Source organism: Carlito syrichta, unplaced genomic scaffold (genome assembly GCF_000164805.1).
Source record: "Carlito syrichta isolate Samal-C Ts95f unplaced genomic scaffold, Tarsius_syrichta-2.0.1 Scaffold314027, whole genome shotgun sequence".
NCBI classification, from domain to species: Eukaryota; Metazoa; Chordata; class Mammalia; order Primates; family Tarsiidae; genus Carlito; species Carlito syrichta.
The window spans coordinates 264,986-287,802 of NW_007258123.1; the positions used below are offsets into that span (position 1 = coordinate 264,986).

Sequence of the window (22,817 nt, forward strand, 5' to 3'; positions counted from 1 at the left end):
CAGCCTGGGCAACACAGTGAGACCCCCAACTCTACAAAAAATAACTTTTAAAAATTAGCCGGGCTTGGTGGCATGCATCTGTAGTCCCAACTACTTGGGAGGCTGAAATGGGAGGACTGCTTGAGCCCAAGAGTTTGAGGCTGTGGTGAGCTATGATTGTGCCACTGCACCCCAACCTGGGTGAGAGTGAGACTCTGTCTTTAAAAATGAAAGAAATGCAGAATCAACTCTGACCACAGAATAGGTGAAAGGCTCTCAGGGAGCAACAAGAGGCCGGCACCTCCTATGATGTGGGCTGAGGCACCTCCTCTGGTTCTCTGTGATTTCCCCTGAGGGTACGGAGAAGCATCCAGAACAGGGAAGCAACAAGGATGAATGAGTGGGTGTCTTTTAAGCGTTCTGAGCTCTTCAGAGAACAACGTTACATAAATACCAGGCCGAGTTATATATTTAGACAGAGCTTCCTACTTTTGTATGGTAGAGTTGTTTTTTTTTCCCTCCAAGGTTTTCGAAGGGTTTATGAATGGGAAAACTCTGAACATTGCTTTTTAGCAGAAACAAAGATCCTTGTCTCACCCACCTGTAAATCTCAACCCCCTGGATTTTCTTGAAGGCAGGGAGGAGGCAAAAAAGGACAAGGGGGAGTGGGTGGTGGCGCTGGCATCAGGGAGAGATGAGGGAAACCCAAGCATGTCTCCCAACAGACAGTGGCCATGGCCCCAAGAACAGGGCCTCATTCTGAAGGCCACCTTTGGTGGCTCCTTCTGTACCACCTCAGCCACTTTCTTGCCCAGGTGGCACAGCCTGTGCCCAGCCCTGAGAGACGGATACTCCTCTGGGGTAGAGGACTCTCTCCTCCCTGCAGTTCTCTCCGGCTCCAGCACAGCTTAGCACATCCTAAGTCACTTACGAATGACTCTGTGACTTGCTTTTTCCCTTTGCAGCTCAGTGGGCTACACCTGAGGTCCTGGGCCTCATGACAGTGTGAAGGCTTGGAGCATGCTATAGGTCCCTGTCAGTGGTTGACAGTGGAAGCAGAGGTGTGATGCACTCCATGGTGATGAGAAAACGATGAAAACGTGAGGCTGGGGCTGGACGGGGCTCAACAGGCCCAGCCCAGCTCCGTCAATGTGACCACGCAATGGTGGACACACCCATACCCAGCTCTGGGCAGTAGTCAGACAATCTCTGCCTCCAGGGTCACCAGGGGCCACCAGTTGCTCCTCTGCTCGTCCTCAGCTTGCATGCTGACCCCGGGCTGTGTCTCCAGACTGTTCTACTTCTCACCTCTGCCACTCCCTGTCCCTGAGTGTGAGCAATCCTCCCACACCAGCTCACAAATGACGGAGTCTGCCACCTACAGCAGCAACAGGGGGCCCTTGTTGCCTGAGTGACGGGGCCATCCACAAATCAAAAGGAAGACATTAATCCCCATTACTCATCCTTCTCTGTCTCTCTCTTGCTGTCTGTCTGTCTCTGTTTCTGTCTCTGTCTCTCCCCCGCCCCCTACACACACACACACACACACACACACACACACACACACACACACACACACACACAATGCTCAGCTTGCCAGGGGCGGGAAAGCAACCAACTGTGCTCAATATTAAAGATTAGCAAACTGAATGATCGTGCCAACACAAAAGCCCTCGATTGTTCTTGGGTGAGGAACAGTTCATTCATCTGGGTCTCAGCAACCCTAGAGAAGAGGCCAAGGAAGTGAGAGGGAGTGAGTGTGGGAGCTGGATCGAGTCACTCCAGAAGAGGGCCCTCTTGCCCTGGCCCAGCATGCCACAGCAGGAGGTGTGGCTGGTGGGAAACTCAACCCTGCACAGGCTCTGGGCTACAAGCCCTCAGAGGCCCAAGGAACAGCACCAGAGAGCAACCCCTTCAAGGTACACAGGGGCTAGCCAGCATTGGGCCCAAGGACAACTTTTCAGGGAGACAGCTGCTCAAAGGGTCTGCTTTACCTGAACCCAATCTGAGCTTAGCTGATGAGATGAACTGGCCGACACACAAGGAGGCCTGGCCACAGAAGATGCCCAGCAAGTGACAGGTCACCCTATGACCCTCCCAGGCCTTGACTTCCTCTCAAAGCTGTCCCTTCTTCCCCTCATTCATTTCCCCACCCCTGTTCCCTTGAATGATACTTGATCTTTGCTGCCCCCCAGCCTGCAGTCCAGTTAATGTAACCGGAACCTTCTGGAACCCCACCAACCAGCTTTCTCATACCCCTACTCACACTGCACCGTCAGGTATGCCGAGGCAGAGGGGGAGCGCCCCAGACTGTTGCTAGGGACACAGGTGTACTTCCCCGCATCCTCTGGTTTCACCCGGAAGATGATCAGGGTCCCATCAATCAGGATCCGCACCCTCAGCTTCAGGTCACTGCAAAGCCAGCAAGAAGATGGGAGGGCAGGGGTGTCAGCAGGTAGGAGAAGGACCTTGCTGCAGACACCACAGTAATGTGGTAAAAATTGCCTACCCCTCCCCTAGATGTGACAAAAAGCCCCTGCACCCCAGCATTCCCAGGGTCCCTCTTGCAGTGTCCCACTGCACAGAGACTCTAGTCTTAGCATGGGAGCACCCACACCAAACACTGCTTTGGTCACAAAGCCCACACATGCAGTTCCTGCCCAGAGCCTTGCCCCGGGAGACAGGGCAGCCCCTGTGAGAAGGTCAGAGCAGGGTGCTCACTTCTGAAAGTAGACGTTCTCATCCTGCCAGTACCAGGTGTAGGTGAGGTTGCCGGGATACGCCTCTGCACGGCAGGTGAGCAGAGCATCCTGGGATATGTTGACGGTGATGTTCTCGGGAGGGGAAACGATGAAAGGAGGCCCTGGGGAAGGGTGGAACAAACATCACCTCGCCTGGCCAGGGAGGGCAGCAGTACTAGGCCATCCGGGAAGTTGAGCACCTCTAAGTGGTACCCTGAGCCCAAAGGGGTGCCAGGAACATACAACCCAGGGCGTTGTCATTGACACACTGCAGATGCCATCAGTGCTCAGGCACCCTCTCCACCACACCTTCCCCACATCCAGGGCTCTCCCAACCAGCCATTGTACACACCCGCTTCCTGCCCGGCCTCTCCCAGCAAAGCCCCAGCTGGAGACATGCAGGAGGGAGAAAGGCCATTCTTGTTCAACCTAGAGCAAGGAATTGTCTTGTCTCAGGAAAAGTCAGAGCCCTATACTGCTTCTCAGCCCGAAGTTAAGAAGGCATCTGGGAGTGCAGAGACAGGGGAGTAAGCAGGGGTGGGATGCCAACAGTCTTGGTGCTAGCTGCTCAGGCAGAGGCGGCAGCTGCTGGCCTGGCTCTCTCCTGAGAGTGGGACCAGCTTTCCCCAGGCTTCAAGGGTCCATCTGGCCTGGTTGCCACTCAGCACTTGAAACAGGAGGCAGGAAGACATGCAGTGGCCACCAACCCTTCCCCTGTTCCTGTAGCAGGCAGGGTGGGGAGGCAGAGGGCAGCCTTAGCACAGGGCAGAGACCCCTTCACCTGGATGCTGCCCCATCATCGGCAGTGTCCAGCCCCTCCTTGGAGACTCTGGGGCTCCAGGCAGGGCAGTCTGACATCTCCCAGTGCTGACTGTACAGAGTCCAGCTCTGCCAAATGCCCGTTGTGTTACTTAAATGTCTGGGGCTTGGATTGGATTTCTCTTTATTTATTGATGCCATCACTAATGGATGGATGGCCTGAGGGAGGTCTCCTGGAGAGACGGAGGCATGGCAGGGTGCTATCTGGACAGAGGAAGAAACCAAAAATCCACGCAGCACAGGGCCTCCCTGCCATGCCATGCAGTGCCTGGCCACAGCCTCTGGGCCTGGCCCTTTCCCAGGCAGGCCAGTGAGGAAGCTCTAGCAGGTGAGATAGGTAACACACGGGAGCCCTGCATAGTCCCTCACACTACTGCAACTCCACGACCACAGCCATGCCAACCATGCCAATCATGCCCTGGGAAAACATCCCTGAACTCAGCCAGGCTGGGCTCCCCTATGAGGGCCCACAGGTGAAGAGGTGAGGAATCACTCCTACCTTGGACAAGCAGGTGGGTCGTGTGGACAGCCTCGCCCTGGATGCTGTACGCTCGACAGGTGTAGGCGCCTCTGTCTTCTCGACTGACCGATGTCACTGTCAGGCTACCATCACTCACCTGGGGGCCGAGGATGGACAGAGCTCAGCACCCGCCCTCGGCCCCACCGACTCGACTCTCAGGCGGAGAGATGCAGTCAGAGACGCTGAGTGGAGAGGGCCTCAGGACACAAACACCTGGGGATGCAGAGGGTAGGAGCCTCCTTGCTCACCTCCCTCCAAGGACACCTACAGGACACAGGCAAGCTGGATGTCGGCATTCCTGTCTGCACTGTGCTGACGCGCAACGTCAGTGTCGGGTACGGTAGGAGGCCACTATGCGGGCATAGGGGAGTGACAGAGTGCCCCAAACTAGAGCCACACTTACCTGGTACTTTCCACTAGCACCGAGGAGCGTCCCCTCCTTGAGCCAGGTAACAATGGGCTTGGGGTTCCCAAAAGCTGTGCAGGTCATGGTAATACTGCCACCCTCCTTGGCCTCGATGTACTGGGGGGGTGTTTCTGTAAAGGTGGGAGGGGCTGCAGAAAGACCATGAAGGGGAGGAATGGAATCAGCAAGTTGCCATGCTGGACACTGCCCACCCCACGCAAAACCCTCCCTGCAGCTCCGTGAGATGCAAGGATGAAGGAACAAAGGTGGAGATGGACAAAATCCTCTGCCCACCAACATTGCAGGGTGGGCAAGACCCGCATCCAAACTCAGCCAGGCTGGGTCCAAATTCTCCACACTGCCTACACTATACTTAGCTCAGTCTTAGTAAACTCATGTATCTGTAGCTTCCCCTCCAAAGAAGCTGCTGGACATAGCATAAGCGAAACTGCTCTCCAAGGCCACACAGAACACTCTCTTGCCTTCACCTCCCCAAACTGTTCTGTCATCCTGTCTTTCCCTCAGGATTGTCCATGATACACAGGAGCCCCTACTTCCTGAACCCCTCAGCTAGGCTCCCACAGTCCCAGGATATGCACATCTGGGCCCCATCTAGGCCCAACACAGATCACAGGCTACAGCCAGAGTCTTCCTTTCCCCAGATTCTGCTGAAAGGATTATCCACCTTCCTCCCTCTCTGGCTTCCTGGATGAAGGTGGATGGCCCACTCCACGGCCACTCCCTTCTTAATTCTTCTCTGATTATGCCAGGTTATCTTCCCCTGCAATGGAGATTTGATTAAAACTCCATCCTGTTTAGATAATCGGCTTATAAGAGACTCAGTCTCATTTGCCTGAGCTGCCTGTAGAAGCAATCTGGTCAATCTTAACCCCTTGGACTAACAGTTTCGCAGTCTTCTGAAATGGCAAGAAGGCTTCCATTTCTGATCTCCAGCCCTGAGGCCCACTGCAGCAGGATGGCACAGGCTGCTCTGAACTCATCTCAAGGCGCCTAGAGCTCAGAACCCAAGTTCAAGTGCCAGCTTACCACTTGTTGTAGCCTTGGGCAAGTTACTTGGCCTCTCTGGGCCTTACCTAAATCTCCTACCCTCCAGAAATGATGTGAAGAATGAATAAGTAGTCAACATTTGTGAAAAGGATCTTGTAAAATGTTTGTTAGCCTGCCATTATCACCATCATCACTATCATCTCCCCAGGGGCCTCTGAGGTATTAGTGAGAAACCTTGAGGGAGACTCCCCTCCCTGCACAGCCTTACTCCAAGAACTAGTCAAAGTGCTTTAGGATTTGGTCCTGCCTCCGCACCAACCTCATCTCCCTTTCATTGCGCTCTAACCATCATACTGGCTTCTTTGTGAACATGCCAACAACTTCAACCTCATGTTTTTTGCCCTCGCTGTTCTCCCTGCCTGGAACTCTATGCCTGGACCGCACTCCTTGGTTCACGTGAGTCTTGGCTAAAATGCTGCCTTACCTGGTTCGCCCATCCTATCTAAGATGGCACATCCAGCATTTTCCATTCCCTTGGGCAGTTTTATTTTCTTTAAAGCACATATCACAAACTGAATTCTCTCTCTCTTTTCTGTCTACAAATATTTGTTCACCTCCTTCCTATCTATCCCCTTTATTAGAATGGCGACTCCGTGAGAACAGACCCCTTTTGTGAAATCACACTGTGTGTCCAGTTTTGAGCATAGTTCCTGGAAGGAGCAGAGTGCTCAGACAAGCATGTGAATGCAATAAATAAGTGAATGCAAGTGTATGCACATTCACATACCTACAGACCAATATGAATGCAACACATCCAACTTCTTAGGAGCAAGACCACTTTCATCTAGAATCTCCAAGGCCCGTCCCTAATACAGCAACATCTGGAGAGTGACTTGCGGGTGAATTAAGCACATAAAACACACACAACACGCGGTCTCAAAAAAATCAGTTCTCATCCAATGTCTCAGGACACACTAAAAGAAATGGAAGAAAGGCATTCCAAGGCCTTGTAAAGGGGTCCTGGGATCCTAACTTTCCGCGGGAGCCCGTGTGCATCCCTGACAGAGCCCCTCCTGCCTTGTCTGCCCCCTTGAAGCCCAGCACAGTCACTGCCTCTATTACCTCTGGTGTCAAGTTTAAAAGAAAAGATAGTAAATTAAATTTACATTCTGAAGTGACAAATTACTTGCTAATTATATAATTACTTTATTATTTAGGTGCTAATCAGGAAAGTACTTTGAACAATTTCGAGTTTTCAGGAAAATAATGGTTTGACTCTCAATTATTTACTGAATTAGATGTTAGCTTGCCAGCTGCATTTCCAAGCTTAATTCTTTCTTACAAGTGCCCTATAATTAATAGTGCAGGTTAGAAATAGGCTGGTCTCTCTTCCATGTAATTCACCAACCTAAAGCAAGGCTTGGCTTGGGCTTTCCAGGTATTTTATATGTGATAAAGGAATAATTTGGTCTGTTTCCACCCAACTGGTCTTCAAAGAAAACACAAAAGGAGAATGAGACAATTTGTAATTCTAATTTTCACTGGCCTTTCATTTTCCAAAGGTGATCCTTGTCAGAAAATGCTTGACATTAAACATTCTAGTTTGGAAGCAACAGAGTGCTGGTGCTTGGATTCCTTCCTACAATAATGGAAATATTTATGCTGGAAAGAACCTCAGAACTTGAGAAGAGAGAATAGGGGAAGAGAAGAGAGATCTCCTTTCACCTTGGAGACGTGCGCTCTGTTCTGCACACTTGAAGGTAGGCGCCACAATTCTGGCAAGAATGTTGTCACCAGTCCTGGTCCTCAAGCCTGGCAGATGGTGTGCCATCCTCAGTTCTTCTGCCCAGCATATGAACGACCTCCCTGCGCTCCTTGAATGCGCCGCCTTCCTCCCTCTGGGCTTCTGGGCATGTCATTCCCTCTACCTGGAGTACCCTTCCCCATCACCCACTGGCACCTGGCTAACTGCCCTCCCTGGCCAGGTCTCTTAACAGAGGCCATTTCTTCAGAGAAATCCTCCCTCCCTTTTGCTCTCAAAGCCATATGGCAGTCCTCTCTGGACTTGACAGCTTCTTGAAGTCTCCTTAAGAGCCAGGACTGGGTCATACCTCCTACTGTATTCCTAGAGCCTGCCAGAGTGGACCTCCAAAATTATGATTTGAATGGATAATTATTGGTGGTTTCACAAGGACTTTTATATTACCAAAGTCCTCTGCACCTCCCAGCCTGACATCCCTGCTACTAGGTTTTCATCTGACTTTATTTTTTTCTCTCCTGAGAGGGAGAATGGCCAGCATCTCACACATAATTACCCACATGTAATTAATGTTCCAGACACTGTGCAAGATACTTTCTCACACAGCGTCTTATTTAATCCTCACAACAACCCTGCAAATAGGCTCTGTTTTCTGTGACTGAAGAAACTGAAGCTCAGGCAGGTAACTTACCTTGCCCAGGATCACACAGCTGACACGCAGCAGGTTCACAAAATAAGCCAAATCTTTTCAGGCTCTTGTTACGCACTTATGCTACTCCAAGCAATGAGGAATTCCCAAAGAATCAACTCTCACTCAAGCAAACTAAGACAGAGATGCTATGACCATACAATTCCAAATGAAATTTTACTTTTCCGTGTCCACAGGATGCCTGGTGTCTCAGATTCCTGAATAGACATGACCAAGCAGGACAGCATGAAGGAAGCAGGCAGCACCTTGAGGTGATCCAGTCATGTAAGGGCACAGAAGAGAGGAGGAGGCCACAGGGTCTCAGCCTGGTGCTCATCGGGGCGGGGTTCAGTGGCAGGCTGACCCTTCTGATTACACTTTGCTTGGGTTACTTCAAAGATGAGTTTTTATTCTCTGCTCACACCATAGCAGGCACCAATGGGGGTAACTCCAAACCTTGCTGGGTGATAGCTTTGGAGCTACTCACCAAGATATAAAATGTGCTTCAATTGGTCTTTTGGGACTGATTGACAGGAACCAGTTGCGTCTCGCAGAAAAGGCCGAGCCGGGCAGCCTGGGCAAACACTGACACAGGGCCAGCTTTAAGGTTTCTTTTCTCAAAGTCCAGTGCTCTTGCTAAAATACAAAATACTCCATTTTTCCAGGACCCTGGACAGATTCTCAGACCCAGAAGGAACTCAGGTCTGGCCCAGCCCCACGAGGCAGGGCAGACAGAGCCATCCTTCAGGGCAGATCAATACTAAGAGAAGCTTCCAAGCTAGAAGCAACATCAACTTCTTTCTTCCAATCACAGTGCCTGCAGTCTCAGACATCAAAACCATGAGGACCTGAGCTGCTTGTTGTACATCCGAGCACCTACGCCGAGCACCTACACTGAGTGACTAGCACAGTGTCCACACACAGTGGCGGTTGAATAAATTTTTGTCATCAATTGAATAAAGAAGAACCAAATCATTCAAAAAATGAAACAAAACAAGAAATGCTACTTTCCTCCCATGATGGGTACTGATTCTCCTTCATCTCCTTCATCTCTTTCATCTTTTCCTCACGGCTCCAGCCTGCTGGCACCACTGGCATATCTCCTCCCAAGCAAGGACCCTCAGGGACACAAAGGGGAAACTCTCCCTCCAGGGAGAACCTAAGGGCCCAGCCCCAGGTGCTGTCACAGCCACAGACCCAGGCCTTCAGCCCAGGCCAACCCCAGGCACAAGGTAAACTTGCCCCAGCTTTTCTGCCCTTACCCAGGCAGTTAAAAAGCATCTACACATAGCACAACTCATGTCACCTGAGCTAAAAATAACTGATAGCCATTAAAGCCATTACTCTTCCTAGGATTCTTTCATTGTATTCGCTGGTGAACCCCATCTGAGCAGGGACCGTGTCTGGAGTTGCTCACCACTGGCCACCATCATCTGGGGCAGGGATGGGCATACAATGCACCCTCAGGACACATTACTCAAATGAACACATCTGACAAGGAACTAAAATGTCAACCTGAAAAGAAAGACTAGGAGGACCCCAGAAATTCTATGGGAGAGTGGGAAGGCATTTCCTGGGCTAGCAGGGTGGTCCCAAGGCTGGAAACAACCCAGCAGTAACTGATTTTGCCTCTGCAAACCCTCAGCCCTCCTGTCATCAGGAAACTACTTCCCATGCATACAAGGAGCTGCTGCTCTCATGTTCCCGACCAGAGTGGGGCAGCTTGAGGAGGGCAACTGAGGAGGATAAAGAGTCAGTTGGTCTCTTGGGGGACCGAGGCTTGAGTAGGCTCCTCTTTGCAGCAAGGAATGCAGGAAAGGATGGGGTATAGTTGGGAGGAGGCCTCCCAAGAGCAGGCTCTTGGAGGCTGTTCCCCCGCCGACCCCCAGGAAGGAGGTCATACGCACCATTGATGGTGAGGTGGACCCAGCTGCCGTTGTGAAAGGTGTCATACTGCTGGTCCAACATGAGCACTTTGCACTCGTACCAGCCCTGGTCCTCAGAGCGAACCTGCTCCAGCCGCAGGGATGCTTTATCATGAAGACTGGCCCGGCCTGGGGGAGGAGAGCAGACAAAAGACCCAGGGGCCATCAGGCAAGCAGCTCTCCACCTCACCTCACCCCAGCCAAAGGCAGGGGACCCATCATAACCTTCACACCATTTTGCATAGCAAGGCCCCACAATAACAGCTGGCACCCACCTCTGGCAGCAGGCAGCAAAGGAAAAGGCCCAATGCCTTGGTCACGGAGCTACCCTCCCACCCAGCAGGCCCTGCCCCAGCCTGCAACAACAACTCAGTTTGGCACTGAGAGAAGCCTCAGTGCCTCAGAACACTCCCATTCTTTGAAAGTTCTCCTGGAACAAGCTTTAAAAGAGGGAAGGAAGGAGAGAGGAAGGGAAGAAAAAGGAGAGGAGAAAGGGAGAGAGGAGAGAGGGAGGGAAGAAAGAAGAGAGAGGGAGAGAGGAGGGAGGAAAGGATAGAAAGGGGAAGAAAGAGAGGAAAGAGGGGTGAGGGGTAAGGGAGAGAGAGGGGAAGAAGGGAGAGAGGAGGGAGAGGGAGAGAGGGGGGAGGGAGGGAAGAGGGAATGGGTGAAAGGGGAGAAGGAAGGAGGGGGAAGAGAAGGGGTAGAGGGAAGGAAGAAAGAGAAGGAAGGAGAGAGAAGGAAATGAGGAGGGAAGAAGGGAGAGAGAGAGGAAAGAAGAGAGAAGGAGAGAGGAGGGAAAAAAGAGAGAAGGGGAGAGAAAGAAAGAGAAAAAGAGGAGTAAGAGACAGGGGAGAGACAGAGTGGGAGGGAAGGGGAGGGGGAATGCAAGCAGAGGACAGGTGAGGGATCTCTGGCAGCCCTGGAGCACTCCATCACTCCATCCAGATTGAGCAATATCCCCATCCCAGCTGGGTGCCAGGGCAGCCTGACCCAGCTTCTCTCCCTACAGGGAGAGAAGACAGGCTGGGACTGGATGCTAGCATCCCCTCCCAGTACAGTTGCCAGTTTCAGAGCCACTGCAGATCCAACCAAAGCCCAGTGATGCCAGGAGCTGGGGCAGCAGGGCCCATAAAACCAAAAATGAGGAAAGGATGGGCAGGCAGAGCAAAGACCCTGAGCCACCCTTCCTGAATTCCATCCTCACCCCCAGTAGGATGCCATCATGGTCTCACTCCTCACTTGCTGCAATGAGGTCAGAGTTGCAGCAGGAGCCTCTTCCTCCAGGCCAGCTGGCAAAGCCACCAGGGACCAGGCCCCACCTCACCCACCCTTCAGCCAAAGCTAAGACCACCCTCCTCTGCTTTCCTCCTTGTCTTTAAACTGGAAATCTGCCTGAAAACTAGACTATCGAAACCAATCCTGGCAAAAAGAGAGCAAGAGACATGGACACAGGAGAGAGAGAGAGAGAGACAGAGACATAAGCATTCTGAGGAAGGCAGTGCAGACCTCAGACGCCACCAGAAAAGATGAAAGTAACGGCACTGCGTCCTGCCTGTTTCCTCCCTTCCTTTCAACACACACACACACTCACAACTCACACATGCACCCCACACCCTCTTCCCCACAGGCTGGGGGACAGGAGGTGGGAGTGAGTCACAAGGAGGCCACTGCTGGTGGGAGTAACTACTGACCAGGACACAAATGGAGCCAGGAGAAGTGGAGGGCAGCATGGCAGAGGTAGCAGGAATCAGGCACCTGCTGGCCACACAGACGGTGGAGCACCAGAGACACATCTGCACACTCAGGGATGGGGGTGCCCTGACTTCAGAGCCAAGAGGGCAGCAAATACTTCAGAGCCAGACAGCAAATACTACAGCTGCCACCAGCGGCCACACCTGGCACAGGGTGGTGGGGCCATCTGACTCAGCTTCCCTGGATAGGAACTGCTCTCCTGCTCCGTCCTTGCTCTCTCCCACGGGCCTCTCCAGCCTTCCCGCAACTCCACAGCCCTTCTCCGCATCCCAGGTCGTGCTGTGGAGAAGGGCTTTATGTCTGCATCGCCTCCTATTCCCTCTCCTCCACCACTTAATTAAAACCTATCGGAGTACAAAGGATGGGAGGAAAAAGGCACAGACTGTGAGAAACAGAGATAACAGAGCAGTCAGGAAAAGATAAGAAGCAATAGAGATAAAGACAGAGGAGCAGTGACCTCCAGTGACCACTGGGAGCCTGGGTGGAAGCCTCAGGCCGAAGCCAGGCGGGGAAACCAAGCGCCAGACCTTACCTGCATACTCAGGGTCCACGTGGGGAGGGTAGTAGCCAAACTTGATGAAGATAGGGATGGGGACCCCAAACTTGAACCACTCTACGACATAGGGCGGGGGCTGTCCCGTCACCGGGTGGATCACGTCGCATCGCAGGACCACACCCTCGCCAGCTCGCGCGGTCACAAATTCAGGCTCCTCTCGCAGGCCGTGGGCGCCTAACAGGGACAGCCAAATTGGACACAGAAAGGAGGTGACAAGAGATCTCACCCCAGCAGCCCCACGTCCATGTCACTGGGTTGTCCCCACTCCCTATTCACGGCTGTCCTGTGTGCCCTTGTCCTCCTACTGCCCTCCACCCCTCCTCCCTTCCCTACTCACACCTCCCTCTGCCCTAGGGGCCCCAAGCATCCTCAACCTGAGGGGAAAGACAGGGAGGAGAAAGGAGAGGAACACAGTCCTCTTCAGTTCTACAAGCCAGACCACTTCCCTTCCAGCCCCACAGAGCAGCAGGTACAACCACACCCTGTCCCCTCTGGCATGCCCCACCTAGAATTATAAGGAGTTGTGGACACAGCAGTGGGGTGCCTCAACCCGCCCTGGCAGACCAACCCTGCTAGCTGTGTCTGCCTGTGAACACAGAGCATTCTTCCTGCACCAGGACGATTCCCCCTAGAGCTCGGTGGGAGATGACAGAGCCAGCCCTCCACCTCCCCTCCCCTGCTCAGCCTGATGTGCGTGGCACAAAACAAGGGTACTCCATGCAGGAGCAGGGAAATCCCTAACAAGCTAAGCGAGGCTGCTCATGGCAACACCAGAGGGAAAGCCCCACAGGCCTGAGTTGGCCTCTCCTGCCCCTCCTCCCACAACTGCGCTGCACCAGCCCTGCTGCAGAAGAGGGAGGGAGGGGCCTGCAGCCTCCTGGTTCCAAGCCCCAAAGCTACCAGACTGTGAGATGCCCCAGACATCACCAGTAGGAAAGCAGGATGCTGGGAACAGAGGAGGGGGACCTCAGGGCTATCCCTACCTTGGGCAGAGGACAACCAGACAGCTAAATAGGACACACCCTCCCTGGCTGGCAGGAGAGGGTGCAAGGAAGGAGGCAGGTGGGAGAGGCCCTCCCCCATGCCACCAGCAAGCTGGAGGATGGCACCCACTGCTGGAACTCAAACAGGGCATACAGTCCCACTCCAACCCACACTCCTCCTCTGCCAGGGCTCTGAGGCCAGGCAGGGCCAGGGAGGCCACAGGTCACCTTGTCCAGCTATGTCTTAGAAAAAGGCATAGCTGAGGGGAAGCCTCACCCTCTGCCTTCCCTGGCACTACACACCACTCCTACACTGACCACTGTTGTACCCAGCCCCACCTCCTCCCTGTCCCAGGCTGGGCACTTGACTCTCCAGGGCAGCACCTAGGACAGAGCTTGGCCTTGGCCTGACTCTCTGCATCTCTGACCCTTGTCTGCTCCTGCCTGTCTCTGTCTTCCTTCATGTCTCTGCGTCTTACTACATGTCTGTTTCTCTCTGGCTCCTTCTCTCCCTCTCCGCCCGCCCCCCACCCCGACTCCTTTTCTGTGTCTCTCTGTCTCTGTCCCTGTCTCTGTCTCTTCATTCACTTCTCTGTCTCTCTGGCTCCTACTCTGTGTCTCTATGTCTCTGCCTTTCTCTGTCTCTCTGGTGCCTACTCTAGCTCTGTCTCTCTGGCTCTTTCTCTGTGTCTGTCTCTATCATTCTGTGTGTCTGTCTCTGTCTCCTCTGTGTCTCTGTCTCTGTCTCTCTCTGGCTCCTACTCTGTGTCTCTGTATCTTTCTCACTAGCTTCCACTCTATGTGGGTGACTCTGTCTACCTGCCTGTCTCTTTTCCTATTTGTCTCCCCCACTGTGTGTGTGTGTGTGTGTGTGTGTGTGTGTGTGTGTGCGCACGCGCGCGCACTCACTTGGGAACAGAGTCCATGGATTTCTGTCGGCTCATGCAAGGGGAGAATTTCTGCCTGTTTCTCTATGTGCAGGGGCTGTCTCTGCATGTGTGTGCTTCTGTGTCTATGTCTCCTCGTGTCTGTCTGTATGTCATCTGTGTCTCGCTCTCCCCCTCCCCCTCCCCTGCAAGTTGCGGAAGGAGGAGGAGGCAAGCCCTTCCACAAGCTGATTGGCTCCTGGTGACATCACTGTTTTCTAGAGAAAGAGCTAAGATCACAGAGTATTTTTGGAGCAGAGTGAGTGTTGCACTCACCTGCCTGAGGCCCCAGCAGGTTTCCCAGTTCCCCCCCAACCCCAACCTGGCTTCAGGCTAAGTTAGCATCCCAACCCCTCAGGGAAAGCTTGGAGAGTGCCCAGCTGTGGACACCTCCCCTACAACCTGAGGGGCACCTGGCAGGATGAGCCTGCCTCCCAGCATCCAGTAGCACAAAGGCTGATGCTGGACCAAGGGGAATGGGTGAACAGCAGACGCCATGAGCAGGCAGAGAAGCAACGTGTGTATATGTGTGTGCACATGTGTGTGTATGTGCATGCACACAAGTGTCTGCAGCACAGACCTATGAGGAGATGAGAAGGGAAACTACAGTAGCCTGGGGGAAGAGGGGAAAGTTACTCCCAGGAGCCAGGCTACTTGGAGGAGGGTAGAATGGGCCACAGAGGTGGCACCTTTCCAGGGTTTTGGCCCTAGGTCCTAGGCAGGAGGAAGAGGCCAGGCACCTCTTCAGTGAAGTTGTGCTCTGAGTTGCTAGGGTCCATGGACTGGGGCAGGGGGGAATGCCAGGAGGTGGGGGTCAGCTTTGACATGGGTTCCCACTGTGCCAGCTGCTCATTTGCACTTAGCACTTTCTTGTTCTTACTGCATGGCAAGGAGGCAGCCACTTCACACCTTCCCAAGCAATGACGATGGCTCCAGGGGCCCACCCCAGCTCCAGTCAGCCCCTGGGCTCAGCACTGAGCAGCCAGCCTGAGGCCCATCCCAAGTCCCACTCCAAAGAAGGCAGCCCACCTGGCATCTCTTCTCAAGGACCCTTTAAACCAGGGAGAGGCAGCTGCAGAGAGGACATAGCCCAGAGATGACAAGCAAGACAAAATGAGAGGGAGTTTCCCCAAAATAAAGCAGAGAGGTAGGAGCTATGTCCCAGCCTCCACACACAGTCCAAATTCTCCTGGTTTCTTCTGGATCCTAAAATATTTATCAGTTTTCCCTCATCTCCATCACACACACACACACGCGCGCGCGCACACACACACGGTATGTTCTCTCGCTTCGTCACTCACAAGCAATTCTCCCTAAGCCTGATCCTTTCTGAGCCAAAGTATGTCTAATAAAACACTCTCTCCAGAAAAGCTCAATGTGAAAAAAAAAAAACTAACAGGCTGACAGTAAAGAGGGAAGAGGGGCTTGATGGAGAACAGACAGATAAACCCAAATACAGGGAGGAGCCACACCCAACTTCAGGAAAGAAAGAGGTCCAAGAAGCTAGGGAGGAGAGAGTCCAAGAGGGGCTAGTGCCCGTCGAACACAGGCACACCCAACCTGGGAAAGGATGCAGGGCAGCAACAGAGACCCAAGGATGTGGCTACTGGTGGGTGGGAGGTGCTGAAGGAGGAGGGGCAAGGGCCCCCCGGCCCTCCCCCATCACAGCAGTCCACAGCAGTCCCAGGGGCCAGGCTCCTCCCTCCAAGGGAGAAAACTGGCATCAGCAGGGGTGGGCACAGTGGGAAGGCAGCCACCAGGTGCCATGGATCTCGTATACTCTTTTGAGAGAAAGTGGGAAATATCGGAGCCCTAAGCCTAGCAGATCTGAGTGTTGGGGGTCTGTCTAGCCCCCCTTGGAACTGTTCTGGCAGGGAAGACAAAGTAGGAGGGCAAGAGAGGATGAGGTGGCCCCCCAAGGTCTGTCTGACCTTTTGGGAAGCCCAGAAGGCACAAATCTGCTCTCGGGGCCAGGTGGTACTCAGTGGGCATCTGAGTCCAAGGCTGCCATTGGACCCCTGTGGGCACAGAACCATGAGGTGGCCAGGGCCTGACACAGCCCTGCATCCACACTCACAACCTGGAGCTCATCCACCAGGGAAGGACTGGGCGAGGAAGGCTAACTGAGAAGGGAAATGTTCTAAGTACCAGAGGAAGGTAGGAGGAGCCAGGGCTGAGAGACCTTCAGTTGGCAGGCTGGCCCTGCATGCTGTAAATGCCAACTGCATACCAGGCTCTGGCCTTGCATGCTGTAAATGCCCACTGCATACCAGGTTCTGCCCTGGGAAGCAAGAGGAATCTTGCTAAATGCCCACAGTGGCCCCAACACAAATACTGTTGTTTGTCATTTACCAAAGAACAAACGGGGCTATGTGGCTCACCCAAAGAGAACTGATTTCAGCTCTGTCACACAACCCTGCCCCAACCCAGGCCCAGGAGACTAAGGCCTCCATCCCACTGTGTCTCCTCTCTCTTAAAGCACTGACTCAGAGGTCAGCCACTCCCACTCTATGTTCAGGACAGGTTTTGAGAATATAGACCCTGTAGCCCAAGACTACAGGGTGGGCCTGTCTTAGAAGGCAGTTGGATAGTCCCTGACTAGCTCTGGATAAACGTCATTCTGCCTGAGACTCTGGAGCCCCTGCCTGGATCTGGCTGGCGGCTGTGGGAAGGGGGGACACAGAGTAAGTACCCAGCCTCCGCTCATTAGTACAAGTCCTTATTGCAGCCTCCTCTTCCTCCTCCTCCTCTGGGCACCAGACTTCCAAACCACAGGCCTGTTGTCTAATAATACCAGCGACAGCCACTGCCACCTCCATCTGCCAGCCTAAAAATAATCCCTGCTGAGTCCAAAAAAGGCACAGCCCCCAATAGTCCCCCATCCCCTCCTCCCCAACAAGCCAGGAGGCTCCAGGAGATTCCAGGAAGCCGGCAGACCCAGGGCTCTCACAAAGTGGGAGGCATACACCCAGAGGATGGCAGGAGGAAGGCAAAAGACAGAATCCCATTGCCCAGAGCAAAGCAAAGAACATCCAGAAGGCATGAGGTTCAAAAGAAACATGTGCCCCCAAACACTGATGGTGTCTTTGTTCTCTTTCTCAGAAGGCAGGTGAGGTAGAGGTCATCCAGGACACCCTTCTGCCTCCAGAAAAGACCCCCTACACCCATCCTAGGCAGCTCCTCAGAGTCCCCCACTCTGCTGTGGTCTCCCCCTCAGTGCTCTCATAGCCCTTCCAGCCCCTACCCCCATCAAACCTCTCAGGGTCAGAAGCCAGAGGTCAGGGAGCCTGGACCAAAGGAGGGACAGGCACGGCAGGCTCCTTCCTTCTGCGGGTGCCTCTCCTCCCTGACCCTTCTCTGCTGGGCTCCCCCAGCAGCCTGTGAAGCAGCAATGCTATTAGCAGCCTTAATTTGCTCTCAGCTAGATTGTATTTCCAAGAGCTCTTTCCCATGAGCCACTGGCAGGAAGGAAGTCAGTAATTCAATCTCTGCTCTGCCCCTTTAGTGGCTCTTCAGCAGGAAAGCAAAGCCACACCCCCACAGCCTCAGCACTTCTCCCCAACCTGGGAGGAGGCCTGCCCCTGCTCCTGGTCAGTGCCCAGGTGCCTGGGCCGGCAGGCAGGCAGATGGGACCAGCCAAGTGAGGGTGCCACAGCTTGGCATGCCACGAGGCCGGACTCAGTGGGTAAGGTGCCAGATAGACACAACAAGTACGTGGGAAATCTAAGTCCCATATTTACTCCCAGGAAACGTCAACATTCCCTATTCTGAAGCCAGAAAATGAAGACAGTGACTCATCTTGTACAGTTTGTGCCTGTGTGCAAGTCGTATGCCACCACTCTGTCTGGGGACACACAAGACCAGGAGAAAGACAAGGGGGCAAGGGGTACAGAAGGCTGGGCTGAGAGGGGCCTTCTCAAAAGGATAGTCAGGTGCCTGAGACCCTTCCCAGCCCTGGCCCACATGGACTCCTTCTTCAGAACTCTCCTGGAGGCCCCATATCAGCTCCCCAGACTCCTGCTTATTCACGCAAGAGAGAACAGAAAAGCAGGAAGATTCCTAAGAAAAATAGGTCAGCTGCCTCTGGCAGACCAGGCTCACACCCGTGGGCAGTGCCCCTGGGGGGGCGGCAGTTTAAGCTGCCTGTCCAACCCTACAGCCCTCTCCCATCTCTACTCTGGAGTGTGCCAGGCTAATAAGCAACTGATGCCACAGCTCCACCCTCAGCAAGATAAACCATTTTCAACATACCCCTTCTCCACCCCCACCTCCCCATGAGTTCAGCCTGTGTCTGTCCCCTTACCTAGACTTTCCCTCTGGTACCTCAGGCATCCTTTAATCCAGGCCCTGAGATGGGGACTCTGACTTTGGTAGTTTCTGAGTCACCTAGCAAGCAGGAAAGCAAAGAGTGTGCTCAGGGCCATAGCACTCGGAGAGGAATGGCTTTCACCTCGTACTTACACGCTAACTGCCCCTGCACGCTAACTGCCCCTGTCCTGCCACACTCCACACATGTACACACAAACACGCAGGTGCTCTCACATGTGTGCATGCACATATACAGGCTTCACGTGCACATATAGGAATATTGTACTGGTGCACGCACACACATGTGCATACACACAGGCACATGTGTGTGCATACATGCAGGCATAAGTGTGCATACATGGGGTACACACATATGCACACACATAATGAGCATGTGCATATGCACACAGTGCAGGGACAAACACATATGCACACACATGCAGGGACACCCATATGCACACATATATACAGGGACATATATATGCACACACACATGCAGGGACACAAATATGCACAAAAATAGGGGCACACATGTGCATGCACATACAGGAACACATGCACACACATGCATGCAGGGACATGTGTGCATGCACACATACAGGGACACATATATACACACATGCGGGAACACATATGTGGAGGCACATGCAGTGACACATATGCACACATGTAGAGGAACATCCATATGCATACACACATGCAGGAACAGACACATATGCACACAGATGCACGGATATACATATGCACACACATTCAGGGCACACACATGCAGACACATGCAGGGACACACATATGTGCACTCACATGCAAAAACGTGTGCATGCACATAAGTGAGAACACATATATGCAGGGGACACATGTACACACACATGTAGGGACATACATATGCATATGCACATGCAGGGCACACGCATATAGACATAAATATGCAGGGACATATGTGTGTGCACACACCAGTGTACACACACACATATACACACACACCTCCGGAGAGCTGAAAGCTCTCACCAGTTATAGCTCTTTTCGTCATTCAGATCTACTCTTCACTCAAGCTTCCTAGGAAGCAGCAGAAGGGGACCACTCCCTGGGAACCATAAGAAGGCCACAGGATGTGAAGAAGAGAGCACCCTTAAATCTCAGGCCCAACCCTCTTTGGAGCTTATTTTCCACCCACACATCTTGGGCCCAGCAAACAGAAAGGCTATAGGGGGTTGAGGGAGCACACAGCAGGGCTGAGAAAGAGAGACCAAGGGAGAAGACACATAGCCACACAGCCGGCCAGGCTCTGAGAGCCAGCATCCTGCGGGGGAGAGGACAGAGAGGAAAAGCAGGTACCAGGAGAGCGCAAAGGCACAGAAGTGATGAAGAGAGGGGCCAAGAGATGCTGGGGTTCAGAATCTTCCAGCTAGGCAGCCTCTGCTTCTGGAGTAACCAGATCTCAGTTTTCTATCTCAGAACCATAAACCTGAAACCAGCCAGGGTCTGAGACTTGGCAACTCTAACCCTGGTGCATGCCGGGCCATAGGCCAGCAGCTGAGAGCTGACTCTCCCCCTCAGTCATGCTCTTTCCAACACATCGCCTCCCCAACTTCCCCCAGGGTACATGCTTCTAGACACACCCCTGCCTCCAGAGCGCATATGTGCCGGACAGACACACATACACATGTAAACACACACACACAAACACACACACACACACACACAGATCACTTTCTGAGTCAAGACCTTCTCAACCAATAGGCTGCCTATGGGGTCTTGCTAGCAGCCTTCAGGTCTAAACCTCCTTCCTCTCATCTTCATAGTCAGAAGGAAGAGGGGTAGGTAAAGGCCAGGTAAAGAGTAGAGGGTACTGGCTTAAGTACCAGCAGGATCTGAATCAAAATCTCACTTTATTTGGGATGCTGTAGTCAGGGATAATCCCACCACAGAATCTGTGGTAGAACAAGGAGGCAGCCTTGGGAATAAAAGCCCATCTCCCCTCCCCATTCAGGGTCCATAGTCAGTTAATCAAGGCCCACAGTCCTCCCAGAGAGGGGGAACTCCCCACAGCTTGCTGGGCAGCCGGCTGAGATGCTGAGACCACTCCAACCCCCATCTTCCAGACTCATGGTACCACTCCAGCCCCTCTCTCCATACCCTCCCAGCTGGGCCACTGATCTCGGTCACTTCCCAGACACACATGATCAAAGCCAAAAGGAGGAGCCCATCTGACCCACACCCCAGGACCTGAGAGAGTCCCAAGGCAACACTACCTAAGGGTCCCACTCCCTTTCACCTCTCTGCTGGAGCAGCCCTGCTTCAGCCACATCCTAAGAGTGGTATCTCAAAGTCCCTCCCACTCAGGGATTTCCCCAGAAGTATCCTCTGCCAGTCAGGGAGCAGCTGAGCACACACAGGAGCCTCACCAGCACCTGAACATCCTGAACACAGCTAGTGCTTCTCACTGGAGTAGACGCCCCTCCCTCCAGAGGCTGCGTGCTGTAGCTCTCCCTGACTCTGTGTCCTTCTAGTAGCCTCTGACTGCCAGCAACATTCCAGCTTTACAGGCCTTGCAAAGGACTTCCAAGCAGCTTTGAGGCCTGTACATCCTGCATACATGTCCCTGGGATGCAGGAAACAAGAGGTTCTGCCCAGACAAGGTCAACTTGTGAAAGAGTCTTGGTTCCTGACAGAGGCAACCTTCTGAACTCCCCCCAACACACTCCCAGCTCCTGATGCTCTGACTACCCCAAAGGAAAAAAACTCAGGAGGAGTCTGATATCCCAGGGACATTCACATGACAACAATAATAACGTTAATATTTACTGGACACATATTATAAAACACTTGTTTCTTTACAGCACTAATGCCCACTAAAAAAAAAATTCCTATAAGCTAATACTACCATTAGCCCCATTTCCCATTGAGGCAAGTGACATTTGGAGAGATTGGGAGTTTGTCCAAGGTCATGGGGTTAGCAAGTGGTAGAGCCAGGATTCAAATCCAGGTAATCTGACTCTAGACCTAGGTCCTTAACCACCATACTTTATGCTAGAAGACTCGAAAACCAACAAGGTCACCCTCTGCTTCCACACAGAGGTGCATGTCAAGCCATCCCAGACAGAAGGATCTCTCTGAAGGAAGGCATAACCTTCCTACCCAACAACCTTCAATGTCGGGAAGTCCTTCCTTCTGTCTTGCCATTCTGTGTGTTGCTGCAATATACACCCATGTTCCTTCACTCTCTGCTTAAACTTGCAAAGTCCATTCCCTCCACCCTGACTTGGGTTTGGAGGCTATTTCAGAGCCTTTCCTGCAGCGTCTCCTTTCTATTCAAAGATCCCAGCTCATCCTTTTGTGCTTTCAGGGACAGTCCCAAAGCAGGAACATACCAAAAACTGGAGGGGAGGAGGGGAGGGCACTGGAAGACTACAAGGAAACGGGGGAGAGGATGAGGATGAGACTACAGGCGGATTCTCAAGCTCACAGACCCACCTCACACACACCCCCACTCCATAAGCTTCTGCTGTCCCTGGCCTCAGCTTTCCCTCCTGACAAATGGAGAGTTTTAGAACCTCCCAGATCAACACATCACTTAACAAAATCACCCTTCCCTGCGCCTCGCCGGTTCTGTTTTCAGAACCACCCCCCTATCCCCAATAGCACAGAAGACATATTCCATTCCAGAAACTTTCCCAAAGCACTGCCCCCTGCGCATCCCCAACAAGGTGACGGCAGGACTCTACAGAAGGCGCCTCCTGCCCCTCTTCTGCCCCAGTGCGGTTGGGAATGGGTGTTCTGGCTGGCGGGTCCTCCCTGCCACCTGCCACCCACCGACCGGTTCTCTCCCGCCGCCATCTCCTCCCGGCTTTGTGAACTTGCCCGCACCGGGTCGTGTCTGCGCGCTGAGAGCCGTGAGCTCAGAGTCCTGGCACCCTCTGGGCTCCGCTCCGACTTCCATACAAGGGCCGAAAGCCCGGGGTGCCACCCAGAGGCTTGTAGGTCGTTCTGTCAGTCTCCAAAGCAAAAGCCCGCGCGCTCACGCACGCAGCGCCCGACTCGCGGGTTTCCCTCCTGTCTCCTCCCCATCTCAGCCTAGGGAACGCGGAAAGAGAAGGATCCTCCTCCGCCCGATTGCAGCAGCGGGGACCCCCACCCCCGCCGCCTTCGCCCCTCGCTAGCTCAGCCTCGCGGCCCGGGAGGGCGGCGTGGGATCCGCGCGGCTGCGGCGCGCTCCCGGGGAACTTTTACCTGGCCGGGGCCCAGATGCAGCTGAGAACTGCACCGGCCAGGGCCAGCCAGAGGCGGACCCTCCTCAAAGCCGCTTAATCGATTTTCCTCTCACGGGGCGCCTGGCGACCCCCGCCCCTGCAAGGGGGATCCGATCTCAAGCTGCGAGCTGTGTGGGTAGGAGGGGCGCGAGCGAAGCGCTAGGCGCCCGCAGGGTGGAGAACCCCGTTCCTCGCAC

At 53.5% G+C, this 22,817-nt stretch overlaps 1 protein-coding gene across 1 annotated transcript in view; it reads right to left on the bottom strand.

Moving 5' to 3' along the window:
* The window catches only part of IGSF9B (immunoglobulin superfamily member 9B), a 46,435-nt gene that overhangs the window by 23,082 nt on the left and 536 nt on the right, over window positions 1–22,817 (bottom strand). The window contains exons 2-7 of the mRNA XM_008070826.1: window positions 12,130–12,327; window positions 9,828–9,974; window positions 4,463–4,614; window positions 4,039–4,156; window positions 2,701–2,842; window positions 2,246–2,391 (exon numbers count right to left, since the gene is read on the bottom strand). Coding sequence (XP_008069017.1) covers window positions 2,246–2,391; window positions 2,701–2,842; window positions 4,039–4,156; window positions 4,463–4,614; window positions 9,828–9,974; window positions 12,130–12,327 — 903 coding nt within the window. The remainder of the gene's footprint in view (window positions 1–2,245; window positions 2,392–2,700; window positions 2,843–4,038; window positions 4,157–4,462; window positions 4,615–9,827; window positions 9,975–12,129; window positions 12,328–22,817) is intronic.